Source organism: Papio anubis, chromosome 19, assembly GCF_008728515.1.
Source record: "Papio anubis isolate 15944 chromosome 19, Panubis1.0, whole genome shotgun sequence".
Taxonomy (NCBI): domain Eukaryota; kingdom Metazoa; phylum Chordata; class Mammalia; order Primates; family Cercopithecidae; genus Papio; species Papio anubis.
Window position 1 is genome coordinate 4,959,383 of NC_044994.1, and position 13,914 is coordinate 4,973,296.

The following is a 13,914-nucleotide window of genomic DNA, read 5'->3' on the forward strand; positions in this document are numbered from 1 at the left end:
ACGGGGAGATACAGGAGAGACCTCAGGGACCAAGGCCCCAGGCTAGGTGATGAGCGCGAGTACCTCTGTTTGCACCATGTTCACCCTCCGTGACCGCAGCTCCCTGACGCAGTTGTAGATGTCGACGACCCCTTCCCTTTCAGCCATGTCCAACATGATATCAATGACGATGAAACAGCCAGTCCTCCCTGCACCAGCACTGAATGAAAAGGGGGGTCTGTCAGTGGATGAAGAAGGACCATACTGGTGCTGCTGCTTTTTAAATATTTTATCAAGGTGAAATTTACATAATACAAAATTAAACCTCTAAAAAGGTACACTCCAGTGGCATTTAGTGTTCCCAAAATGTGCAACCATCACCACTCTGAAGTTCTAAAACATACTCATCATCCGCAAAGGTGGCCCTGCACCCATCACCCACTGCGGTTCCTTCAAGAGGCTCTGGAGCTCTGCTTACCTGCAGTGCACCACCAGTGGGCCTGCATTGGGTGGGCTCTTGGACTTGACTTGCCGCACGAATCCCAGCAGGCCGGTGGCATGGTAGGGGACCCCATGATCCGGCCAGCCAGTGAAGTGAAACTGTCTGATCTCTCGGATTTCATGCACACCTCTCTGCAGTAGTTGTTTAACCACAACAAGGAAGAGAACAAGGGAAAACAAACCACAAATGAGCAGGGATAGCTGGGGGAGTGGAAACAGTCCTCACGTAGCAAGTCTAGGGCCAGGAAACAGTGGACTGCTGGGGAAGGAGGCCATCCTTAGATCTTACACACAATGTGGAAGGCATTGTACCCTTAGGAAGATGGCTGGGTATGAAAGGGAGATGATGTTTGGGAAAAACGTTAATTTTTAGGTGTAATTCCAGCAAACGGATGAATTGGTTGGGTTGTTTGAAATTCCTTTCTAAAAAGTAGACTATGTTAAAGGTTTGTCTCACTTAGATCACACGGTGTCTGGTGAGGTGAGAGTCTGTAGAGAAAGAGGCACAGAAGGGGGGCCTGAAGGAATTAGAGGATATCTGTGTGCTCAATACCAACTCCGTGTTGGGGCTTTCCGGTATCCTGGAACCTCTCACAGCAGGGACTGGAGTGGTGCACACTCACTGAGCATGCTCAGATGATGCTTGCAGTAGGAATGAATGAGGACACCTTTCCAATTAGACAGGTCAGAAAACTCATCTGCATTTACAGCTCTGTTTCTGAGGTTTCTCTTTTTAATGTGGGTAAATATTTTACCCATTCATCCAATCGCTGGCAATCTGAGTGATTACACTGCCCCAGGCATTATGTGAGGTGCTAGGGCTACAGAAGTATGTTTTTGAATGGCCATCACAGTCTGCTTGTGGCAAACAGGCATGTAAGCCAATATATACTATGGGAATTGAAAGGTATTTTTGTTGGAATTCTATGCTAGGTCAACAAATTGAGGGGAGCTGCCTGCTGCTCAACTGCAGTGAAGGCAGAAAGAAAGAGACTTTATAGTTTGCTTTTGGTTTTAATTTACTTTTGTTTTGAGAATAATTAAGGTAATTTATACCTGTCTATTTTGTTTTCTAAGTATGAGCCTATATATTAAGACTGTGTTTTAAAGCAAAAGACTGTTTTGAAAACAAAACCAGAATCAACTCTGCATGTACATCTAGGATCAAATTGGACTTTCTTCCTTCTCTCATTCCATTTTCTGAACCATTTCTGCATTTGGTTTTATTGTCTCTTAAAAGTAAACACTCATTAGCCTTATCACTTTCACCATCAATCATTGTTCACACATACTTAGTGAGCGAAGAAGAAATTCAGAATTTTTATGTGCTTTGAAAGAGCAGAAGAGCAAACAACTGCAGACTTGCTTGGCACCCACGTGTTAATACGTCTTCATTTAATAACCCATAAATGCTGAAGCTTTATTTCTCTGTGAAAATGCCATTCTTGACCAGAGTTTAAGCATTAAGGAATTAAGCAGTCGGGGATTCACAAATGCAAATCAATATTGTCGTCTGCTAAATAGGCTCTGTGATCCCAGAGTAGTCTGATTAGGTCGTTAGGAGCCCAAATTCCTTATTACTAAAACCAAGGGAACATTTGCCAGTCCCAAGGTCTCCATTAGGAAACATACAGCTGAGCCTGTGTCAGCTTCCAAACCCCTAAATAGCTCCCCCAGCTTTCTGCATGATGACCCAGGCAGGAGTGATCCATTTTGGTGGTATGCATTCCCATATATAAACTGGGACAGCTTACTGACGATAAATATTTTATTCCAAAGGGGAAAAAAGCGCTTATCTTTCTCCATATCCTGGTGGGTTTTTTTGGGTAGTGGGAGCATGGGCTGTGCTTCTCTCTCTAGCTTTGTTAGATTTCAGTTCCAGCAACCTCAAGTCCTGAACTACAGCTCTCAACTGATCTAAGACTCTTTTTCTGAGCAAGGTAAATATCAGTTTCTGGAATGTAGAAAACGTTTCTCAAAATTAAACCTCCACCCTTGAATATGTTTGCTATTGACAAGAGTGGCAAAGGAAATTGCTTCTGATCCAGCTTTCATTCTTGTTCATTGACACAGCAGTGTATCCTTTTATCTGCTTTGGAATGTAACACATTTGGGGAAGAACATGATAGATGCCATCAGTGGTCACAGCCCAAATACCTCCCAATTTGATACTATTGCTTCCTGATTTTTCATTATAACAAGCATGAATGTTATATATAAAAATGTGAGAGTCATTTAATTTTTTTTTTTTTCCCCCAAGACAGGGTCTCATTCTGTTGCCCAGGCTGCAGTGCAATGGCGCAATCATGGTTCACTGCAGTCTTGAACTCTCAGGTTAAAGCGATCCTTTAGCCTCAGCCTCCCAAAGTGTGGAGATTAACAGGCATGAGCCACCACACCCAGCTAGTCACTTAATTTTGAACCAAGTCATACAATAGTCCCTGGCCCAAAGTGGGCGCTTAAGAAATACTTGTGAAATGAATAGTCATGTTCTGTCTTGTATAGTACATGTTCTGTCTTGGAGACAGGAGGATCATCTTCTCATGCCCTCTCTGAATCCTAGGCAGCTCCTGGGTAGCGAGAATTCAGTGACTACTGTCAACTTTGTTTCTACCAGGATAGGCAGGGGTAGATTCACCAGACAGCCTAAATCCATGGAGACTTCAGGGGCGTCTTCCTTCTGACACTCTGGGTACTGCATAGTATTTAAAATCTGGTTAGCTTGGAATCATCAGCTATGTGGGAAACAAAAGACAACAATCAGATGCAAAGCAGGAATTCGTGAGTTCCAAAGTGCATTGCGTCTGCTTGTTTTGCAGAGCAGAACCCAAATCCATTTTCACCTTTAGGTCCCTTGATGCAACAAGCTCTCAAAATAGAATCAGAATTGCAGGCATCTCAGAGTACATGCTTACCCGTTTTCTTCCTTCCTTTCTAATGAGAAAGTTTAAAACCTACAAGAAATGTTCTACAAAAGTACTAATGATTTGTTTTCCTTAAAGATTCCAATTGCCCGGTTAGAAAATCACTAACATGTCATTTTGATTTCCCCAAATGCATTAACAAGCTCCTTCTTCCTTCTCTTCCCTCCACCACCTCTTCATTGGGTGTCTAGTGACTAAAATAACTGGGTATTTCAGACACATTTCTGTGCAGCTGGGAATTTGGGAGAGGACAATAAGAGGTTAAAAAAAAGAGCAAAGAAACAAACAAACCCTTCCTTTAGCTACAGAGATGCATTTTTAGCTTATTAGAGAGCTGACTATTGTTCAAAAAACTCCATGTTTAAGTGATGGCTTTTGGATGATTTTTTTAAAGAAAAAAAAATATTGAGGGTCTTTTATCGCTGTTTTAATGTGGTTATTCATGAGTGCTCTTGCCAACAGCCATACAAAAATCCTCCATGTGTTTTTTTTCCCAATCCTGCCTAAGAAGGAAAAAATTGACATCAAAGTGTGAGGTTCAGAACTTGAAGAACTGAGTCAGCCAGAACTCCTCATTCTTTGAAGTCTCCAAGCTTTCTGCCTGCTTATTAACAAAGATAGGCCAAGAAAAAAAATGCTAAATAGTATGAGAAACAGATTAAAATAAAGTCTTTCCAGCTTTGTGATTCTATGACAAATTTGGATCTGCAAACCAGGAAAGGTAGTTCAAAACATCAGACTAAATTAGCCAATAAGCAGATGTTGCAATTTCCTTGATTTCCTAAAACTGGTCTTGTTCATCTAAAAAGCGCATTTAGATGCAGTGAGAATATAGAGTGGAGAGGAAGGCCAAAATCCAATTCCCTAGCAATCTGCCTGTAACCCAGGTCTTGCAAGAAGACCTGCTACTATTACACGAGTATAAGCTGAACAAATTCACACCAAGATCCCTAAGTCCAAGGCAGCTGTGCAGGGCTCAGTTATGGAGAATCAACTCTCCATAGAAAAGTCTGTGGATCTTTGGAAGGCAGAGTGTTTCTCAGCCACATCACCTCCACTTTCCCCAGAGCCTACCTGTGACACTTCTCTGGATGGACTGCAGTTTGCTTCACCTCCGGCCCCTCCCTATGTCAGCAGAAAGAGGGGGAATAAGGAAATTCCCTGTTATGCCCTACAGTGCTTCCCAGAGAAGAAGCCCCATCCATGCACATGGGATGAGGCAGGGCAGAACCAAAGCAGAGCATTCACCGACCCAACACCAGTGACTACAAAAGGGGAGAACCAGTATGGGAGTGAGCATGAATGAATGCGCTGGTTCATGCAGGAGTGTCCCATGTCTAATGGAGATCAGTCACTTAGGTTTCCAGGTAGGTCACTTCCACCTGGAAAATCCATCAGTTCACATTAAACCAGAGCTTTGGAAAGCCACAAGGAAGTGAGGGATTCCAGGAGGAGTTAGGACCTGTGTCTCAACACTGATACTAACTCACTACTGGGAAATGCATTATGGACATACACCATGAAGGAAATTTACCAAACTGGAAGGACATTTATCAAAATTTAACAAACTTTGTTCTGTGAACAAAGAAAGAGAGATGGGCAGAACAGTATCAACCAGGGAAAGAAAATAGAGAAATAGACATTAACTTTTGGTTTACTTACAAAACAGATTCTTATAAAATGAGAATGATTTGTTTTAAAGATGGAACTGAACTATTATAGAATCAGAGGGCAAGATGCAATCTTGAGAAACCATTGGATTGAGCCTACCTGCATTTGGATATAAGCATGTGTAAAGTATCCTAGATAAGTTAATGAGGCTAGTATGGTACCATGAGTGTCTGACCATAGCTTTTAAAAGCAGTATGAAAACTTACCTTTTCAACAGCAAATGTTCTTATCACATATTCTGCCAGTAGTTCTGTTTCTATGAGGGTAACTTTAATGTCTTTATATATCTCTGTGTCATCTGGCCAGTATTTGCAGCATTTGACCTTTAGAAAACACAAAAGAAATTACAGGTTTACAGTTTGGTTTTTTTTGGAGTTCCTCCAATGATGGGTCACACTATGATTTATAGGATAAAATTTGCACACAAAAGTTAATTGTATACTCAAGAGCAAGGTCTATTTTTTGTAGATCACCTGTGTTTTTATTCTTCTCAGAAGAAAACAATATTTGGGCCGGGTGCAGTGGCTCACGCCTGTAATCCCAGCACTTTGGGAGGCCGAGGCGGGCAGATCATGAGGTCAGGAGATTGAGACCATCCTGGCTAACACGGTGAAACCCCATCTCTACTAAAACTACAAAAAATTAGCCAGGTGTGGTGGCAGGCGCCTGTAGTCCCAGCAGGGTGAGGCAGGAGAATGGCATGAACCCAGGAGGCGTAGCTTGCAGTGCTAGCTATGGGAGTTATGGGAGAAGTAAAGCCTAGAAAAATGGTCTAAGTTTAAAAAATTGTATTTTTACCACAAACATCCCAGTTACTGTAACCATTCATTTCCTGTGCATCTCTACTCAGAGAACAGCCTGCAAAAATAAACTGTGAAGGAAGTTTGCAATATTTTAGCTCTTCTTTTGAATTCCTTCTAGTTTCAGAAAGTGATTGAAAACTTTTTATTTTAGGAGGAGTGGGCAGAAAATTAGAATGAACACTAAAGATTAGAATTATTTTTTTCTGAAGGAAGTAGCTATGTCATTTTCCCAAATTAGAACTACAGATTCATTTTAATATAAGTAAATTCAATAAACAAAACTTCCTAAAATATGAAATTGTCTGTCCATATTGACTGAAGTCTCTAATCTCAGGTGGAAGAAATTTACTGGACTTGGCTTCTCCTAGCAAACTGTGTGTATTTATATATATATATATTTATATATTTATATGTTTTTTTTGGTAAGAATGTTCTTCTAGACATCATGATGAGGGGAGAGCAGGACCAGAGGCTGGGCAGGAACATGTGACCATCTCATCTCAAGGCTCTGTCCTTGGCCTCTTCTGCCTCCCCAGAATTCCTGGCATTTTCATCTACTCCTGTCCCTGCCCCTCCATGGATGAGTTTCTATTCTGTAACTCTAGCCCTGTTTCTCCATGTGCTGAATTTAATGTTTTTTGTTTGTTTGTTTTTGTTTTGTTTTCTTTTTTAGAGACAGGGTCTTGCTCTGCCATCCAGGCTGGAGCACAGTGGCGTGATCACAGCTCACTGTAATCTTGAATCCTTGGGCTCAAGCGATCTTCCCTCCTCAGCCTCCTGAGTAAGTAGGACTACAAGCACATGTCACCATGCACAGCTACTTCTTTTATTTTTTATAGAAATGGGGTCTTGCTGTGCTGCCCAGGTCTTCAACTCCTGGTCTCAAGTGATCCTCCTGCCTTGGCCTTGAAAAGTGTTGGGATTACAGGCATGGGTCACTGTGCCCAGCCTTCTGAATTTGATTTTTAACTTCTTTTGTGAGCATTTCCCTTGGAGGTCCTAGCAGCACCTCAAAGACCATAAGTCTAAAATAGAATTCTTCGACCCACAGCCACTGCTCTCCTCCTGACTTCCTATGTGACTGCTATGATTCCCTTAATCAACCCATTCCTTCTCCAAAACCCAACCATTTGCCAAGGCTAGGAGTATCTTTGAAGTAGCTCTCAAAGTGTGGTTTCCAACTTCTTAGTCCCTCTGCCACAATCCTAAATTTAGGCTCTAGTGTCTTCCTGCATGAGCATTCTACGTATCCCAATACCAGAAAAACTCTCTCAATGTGTAATCCCAATGCCATTTACTTGTTCTGCTCAAGAATCTCCTATTTCTAACTACTTTCTGAAACTAAATAAAAATTATTTGGCCAGGCACGTAAGAACCATTTTTTAAATATGGCCCCAACCAGCATTTCCGGTCTTATCTTTTATAGCTGTCTTTTCTATGCACATATATTTTATGTTGAAGGACAAGTGCTTGCCCTGATTGCCAAACATACCCCATGATCCAAACTCCTACTCGTACCATTCCTTCTATTTAGAATGTTCTCCTCCCATCCATTTCTTCCCAGTTGAAGATATTTTGCATTCTTCAAAGTACATCTCACATGCCGCACTCCTTCAAAGTCTCCTCCATAAAGGTGAGCTCTTTTTGCTGCCCTGATGAAACATGCTTGTTCTGACCCTGGTATCATGCCCTTCTTGCACTGTTTGACTGTAAGCTTATTCCTGGCCAGCACATAAACGGTGTTGTTTTGCTTATTTCTGCAAACCCTGCAACACCTGATCGCTGTGTCCTGTGCACACTAAATATGCAATGTATACATATAAAACTGAATCTCATGCAGACAGTGATAGGCTCAGTGTAGAAAGGAAAGTTCCAGACTGGGAAAGTTTACAAAAAAGAAATCTGAGCTGAGAGGACCTCTCCCAGAATGCCAACCCCCTGAGGCGCACTGATGTTCCCCATGAGCTATGTGGCTGCTTATTTTAGCTGCCTCCTTGTAAAACTTTCTGGCCATGGATTCAGGGCCCTTCCAGGGAAGCCTCATTACCTTTACTTGGCAAGACGTAAACCAGATATGCTAGGAGTTGCAGATACTGCAGAGCAGGTGACAATGACGGTCCCTGCCCTCGGTAAGTGTTCAGTCTTCTTTGGAATCTTTTCCCCCCTCATTATGGGAATATTATTTGTAACTTTATAAAGGGCTTATCTATAATATCTCAGAAATTTACATAATGGATACCTTTGCTCTATCAAAAATATCCCAGAGTAAGAGAGACCTACAATTTCTCCTTTCCCAGATGTAAAGTCAGTTTGAGCAGATCATGTATATTTGTGGAGATGTTTAATTTGACAGTAACAATGATTTCATTTCAAGAGTGTCCAGCACCACACTTTTATGAGGCCAGTTAGCAAATATGCTTATATGGGACATACTAGATTCTCCTGTATATTAGGGCATTAGCTTTTACCTTTATGTGACTTCAGTTATGCAAGCAGAAGGTAGTGGGATAGATATAAAACTACATACATCGTATACAGGCACACTTTAAAAATAATTATTGGTGAATATACACTTTAAAAATTCATTTCTCTGAAAATGACAACTGAACAGAACACACACATCCGCAACGTAGTTATACCAGGTTTATCTTACCTAATAAAAACACCTTATCAAGATTTATCTTAAGTAATAAAAACGATTTTACTAATTACAAGATGCAATTGATGTATGATATTTTGGATGGTCACCTCGTCTTCCATTTAGACTCTTTAACCTCCTTGTTCTTGAATTTTCAGAAATATGACAGTGGGGTGCGTCAGTGCCCAGAAATCAGGGAAATCAAATGCCCCTTGCATGCACTGAAAGCTCGGTTTCTTTGGAATTATTGGGAGGTGCGCTCCCAACTGCTTCAACTCCTTGGAGCGACCTCTGGTTCCATCCGAAATCCGACCCTGGGCCCTCCCGGGCTGGCTGTCCCCCGCACCCAGCTCCAGGCTCTCAGGCTCCTGGCCCCCCGCGGCCGGATGCAGCCGGGCGCCCCCGCGCGTCGGCGGCAGGCAGCAGCCGCCAGGGCTTCCAACTTGGGCCGCGCTTCCGCAGAACAGGTGCCGCGGCTCTCCCAGCGAAGCGAGGGAACAATGAAAAGAAAATGCGATCTGCTCTCAACTGCTCGGCACGGTGCTGACTTCGCGCCGCCCGGATGCCTCCGACCGGGCGGTAATTGCGAGGGAGGAGGCGCGGGGCCGCTTCCTTCCAGAACGCGTGCTGGGCAGGGCCCCTCCCAAGCACAGGCACCTGGCGGGGCGGACCCAGAACAGGCGGCCCAGGCATTTCGAATCCGGTCCTCCCCATCTCATCTCCCAGAATATCCCGAAATGGTTTGCCACATCTGTTTTCAGCCTACTAAAAGCCCTTCTAAATTGGGTTTCTTTTAGTATCTTTTTAACTGCTTGGACTTGTGTCAAGTTATTATTTTGCTTAAAAAAAAAAAAAAAAAAAGGAAAAGGAAGACAAAATATGCTTCGTTCTCGCTGCATTTAGACTTTCCATGTCTGGAGACTGTGGGGCTCGCAGTCGCCTCCTGTCCTTTAAGGTCTTAATACAGAGATGCTGGAACTACTGGTTTGGAGGTGCCCGTTGGAGGCCAGGAACCAAGGAACTGGAGGCTCCCCTGCTCTGATCGTGCGCCTGGCTTCGCGGCCTCCTGCAGCCCAGCGCTGTCTGCACAGCTTCTAGGAGAGGCTGCGCCTCCCACGCATCCTAATCATGTCAGGCGGCAGCCTCCAGCCCAGAAAGCAAGGTCCGGAACCCGATCGTCTAATTACCTTAGTGCCCTGGCGGTGGTTCCATCAGGCCATCAATCAGGCTAACAGTCCTGAGCCCTGCCACCTGCTCATTACTGCCGGAGGGCGGCAGGAATAGATGTAGGGTCCCTGCTCCAAAGGGGTGATCCTTGTTGGCTTTACAACTCACAAACACGAAACAGCACAGAAAGCGCTATAACTCCAGGATTTCTAACTTCCTGAAAAAAGATCTTTGAGGTGGGTCATTTTAAACCAGCAGCCCAGATAATATCCAGGTAAATTAAAGTCAGAGGATGGCTAGGGGCCAGAGCTGTGGCTCCCGAGGCTGCCAGCACATGACTGTAACCTTCAGGGCATTTGACATGACTACAGCAGCTGTTATCAAAGTGAAGCAGGCATGAGACTCCCTTGGAGGGATTCTGAATAAATTCAGTAGGTGTGACTTTGTGGGGCCTGAAAATGTGCACTGTGAACAAGCTCCTAGGTGATGCTGTGGTCTCTGGACCACACTGTGGGCAGCAAGGATTGAGATAGCACAGCCGCAGAGTCTGGCTAGCCTGGAGCCCCGGCTCTCACGCAGTGTTGACGTGAGCTAGAGGGGCTCACTGGAGTTTGCTCACCTGCAGGGGCTTCATCTGTAAACAGGGCATGATTATAGGTCCTATGGCAGAGAGTTCTAAGAAGTCAGTGGTTCCCAAATTTGCCTGCATATTAGAATCACTTAGTTGGGCGGAGGGAGGTCTTAACAAATTCTACAGCCCAGGCCACACTCTAATTAAATCATAATTTCTGGGGTGGGACAGAGGTATCAGTAGTTTATTGAAGCCCCCCTTCCCCCCGGCCATTCTGAAGTGTAGATACATTTGGGAACCACTGGATTAATTGATAAAATGTGATGAAAACAGCCATGTGCCAAGTTTATCCAAAAATGGAAATTGAAAAAATGAAAATTCTGACTATTGATAGTTTGTGATCTGGACCCTAGATGTCTACAGGAATTCAGAGGCCAAGGAGCCCACGGAGGCCTGGAGAGAGGAGGCAGGGTGTCCCGGAGAAGGAGGAGGGCAGAGGTGAGTACTGACAATTGTGCATGGCTTATGATCGTGAAGGGACAGCTGGGGGAACCCTCTGCTGATTCCTCTCTCCCTCAAACCTTATCTGAGAAGATGAGAGAGAGGGAGAGGGAGACTGGCATGTCCATTTGCCTATCAGTGTGGTTTGATTAACTCCCAACACAATAGGTGGTTTTGGAGAAGGGGATTCAAATCAAATACAGCTGTGAGGAATCCTGGAGACAGTCAATTTCCAAACACTCATTTTCAAGACTGTCGCAACTCCCATCCACCGAGCAGTTCCTACTTTGAACTGGACACACTGGATGCCTGCATTCTGATATCTGTGGCCTCACTTAGTGGCTGGAAGAGCATGTGATTTGCACAGAAGAGACCTAGCAAGGGCCAGGCTGGTCTCGATCCTTTTCATTCCTTGTATTTCCTCGTGCTTCTGGAAGGAAGAAGCAACAGGCAGGGCTAGGGAGGGCAAGTGGCTTGCTCAAGGCAGTAAATTAGATGGTGATGAAGGAGAGGCTGAAACACAGGCTCTGACTCCAGCTGCAGGGCCCTTTGGGAGGATGTAACTCAAGGTGCTTTACGCTTTCCTCAGTCTTACCTGGAGGCTTGGCCTCTTGAACAGAAACAAAGTAGGAAGTCCTGAAGTGACTTCAGCTGCCTTTGCGGGGGGGGGGGCAGAAGAGGAGATGGGTGGAGGGGTGGGGCAGGAGAGCAGAATGCACACTCTGAAACCATCATCCTCCTTTGTCCGTTAGCACAAGCTGCTGTGTTTCTGCTCTGCCCCGTGTCAGCAACTCTCCTAGTCCGCAGGAGGGAGCCTGGGCAGAACTGAAGGTGTGTTTATGTGCATGCGCATGAGTACTCATTTTGCTAAGAAACCCATGATGAAGAAGGACTAAGAAATGTAATTGTTAGCTCTTAAGTTGGGGGCACCATAATGTGATCCAATAAACACAACTTTAAAGGGGAAGAAGGGAGGAAAAAGAGTAAGGCAGTTACAAGTTTTGATTTGTCAAGAGTTTTTAAGACACACTTCTTTGTTTGTATTGAAAAAGATATCCAAACAGAGTATCCATACTTCTATTAATAGTTGTGTTGGGCCGGCTGAGAAGAGGTTTGATGGACATTGGATAGTGAGAGCAGAAACACTGCCATGAAGCACAGCTACCACACAGAGCCCAGCCGAGAGCAGCTGCCAGCTTTGTTTCCAAGATAACAGATTTATTGTATCCCCAAACCTTTTGGTTTAGAGGTCTCACAGGAATAAAACATTACTCATTTAAATATCCTGAGAACACAGATTGCTCTGGTCTCAGTGTGATGGAGTAAGATGGACGTGGATTTTTTTCCATCTTCCTTGTGATGGTGCAGCAGGTGACTTCCACCCCGAACCTGTTTCCTCATGCATAGATGAGATCATATTATTAACTTCTTAGGGAGGGTGTGAAGATTAGATGAGATTTTTGAAAGTATATATAAAGTTGCTGATTAAGTACCTGGCTTATCATAGCTTTCCTAGATTCTTCCTTTCAGACTGGCTTTATTTGGAAGGGGGGACCTTCCTTGGGAAACATCCTTGAAGATTATTTCAAAACTGGCAGCCAATCAAGAGCTGCTGGAAGTCTGGATAGTTTGAGTTTGGGAAATAACTTCATATCGTAAGTAAATCTCTCTCTCATGCCTTTACGGTCCTGCCTAAAGTACCCTCACAAGGCTTCTGTTTTCCAATTGCATCTATTAATTAATGTTATTATTTAACGGGCATACAATACTTATAAGCACAAGGTCACATCTGTATCCACCATGCTGGTTTTCATCAGCTGTAAAGAAACATGCAGCCTGGTCCCCTTGTGGAATTTTAAGTGTTATCCTACAAACCACACGAGAAATCTGTCTTGTTACTTTCCTCTCTTACCTCATCTTGATGAAAACTTAATCAGAAAGCAGCATCACTCAAACCGCAGCCAGACTTTCAGGAGACACGTTATTTCCACTGCTTGTTCCCCATCTTATTCAAGAGGTTCAGCTTGACTTTTAGCTATTCCCCAAATGTAAGTCCTCCAGGTGGCCAGGGGAGGGAGATTTGCCACCAGCAAGGGCAACAAACAGAGAGTGTCACATACTACTCTACAGATTATTCTGAAATAAGAACTTCAGGAATCTTTTGAGCAATGACATTATTAGAACACATATATATACCGCCAGGTACATCAGAGAGGACATTTCTTAGAGTGGTACGTGATATATCTGTTGAGAAAAGAAATCCCTGTTTTCTGTCATTGTCAGTCTTCACGTGTGTCAGGGTCACAGTATAGATCTATGGCTTTGTGCCAGTCACAGAACTGTTCTGGCCCCCGTTTCCTTATGTGCCAAAGACTAGATCACATGCTGGTGAAAATGATTCCAACTCCTAACGCTACTGATGATATGCCTGCTCCCATGAACTTTGTGGGGTAAGTACTATTATCCTTATTTTACAAACAACATAAAGCTGGGAGAGATTAAGAGACAGGAGACCTAAGGGACCAACACTGTGGCTGCAATGAGGGAAATCCTGTGTGTAGCTCAGGGCTGTGGTGTCCAGGCTGTCCTGCCAGTCATTCAGACAGCCCTGAAAGCCCATGACAAGCAGAGCCCGGACTGGCCATTGCTGGGGATGCAGAGAGCAAGGAGACATAGTTCTAATAGTCACTGACAGACAGATGTGTAAACAACAAACTCACTCAAGGCAGAATGAGGGGTAAGTTTACTGGTCAAGAGCACATTCCCTAGAGCCACACTGTCTGGGTTCAAAGCCAGGTCCCATTTATTAGCTGTGTGACCTTGGCTTCATTTTCCCATCTGTAAAATGGGATAAGAGAGTTGTTATGAATATTAACTCAATTCTTTCCTTGTAAAGCACCTAGAACATGCTCAGCACAAGTAAATGTTCATTAAAATTTTAAAAATGAAAACTGCTATTGGCAGTCAGAAGCATGCTAATTCCAAAGAAAGGTATGCAAAGCTTCGTAAGGGAAACTACGTTACAAATGAGACAGAAATATGGAGTGCTGTTTCCATGGGTGGATATGGAAGAGAGGGATATTCTAGACTTGGGGAGTTGGCAGAGGGCAGCTGGAGTGGTCTTGAGGCCCTGGCAGATGGGGGCTGGGAGGGTGCGAT

The 13,914-nt window shown here is 43.9% G+C and overlaps 1 protein-coding gene across 10 annotated transcripts in view; it reads right to left on the reverse strand.

Moving 5' to 3' along the window:
* Positions 1-13,914, reverse strand: part of PTPRM (protein tyrosine phosphatase receptor type M) — an 837,547-nt gene that overhangs the window by 29,754 nt on the left and 793,879 nt on the right. For all 10 annotated transcript variants that reach the window (XM_017951542.3, XM_017951543.3, XM_021929846.2 and 7 more), the window contains 3 exons: positions 5,282-5,398; positions 458-612; positions 64-199 (listed from right to left, as the gene is read on the reverse strand). In XM_017951542.3, the coding sequence (XP_017807031.1) occupies positions 64-199; positions 458-612; positions 5,282-5,398 (408 nt within the window). The remainder of the gene's footprint in view (positions 1-63; positions 200-457; positions 613-5,281; positions 5,399-13,914) is intronic.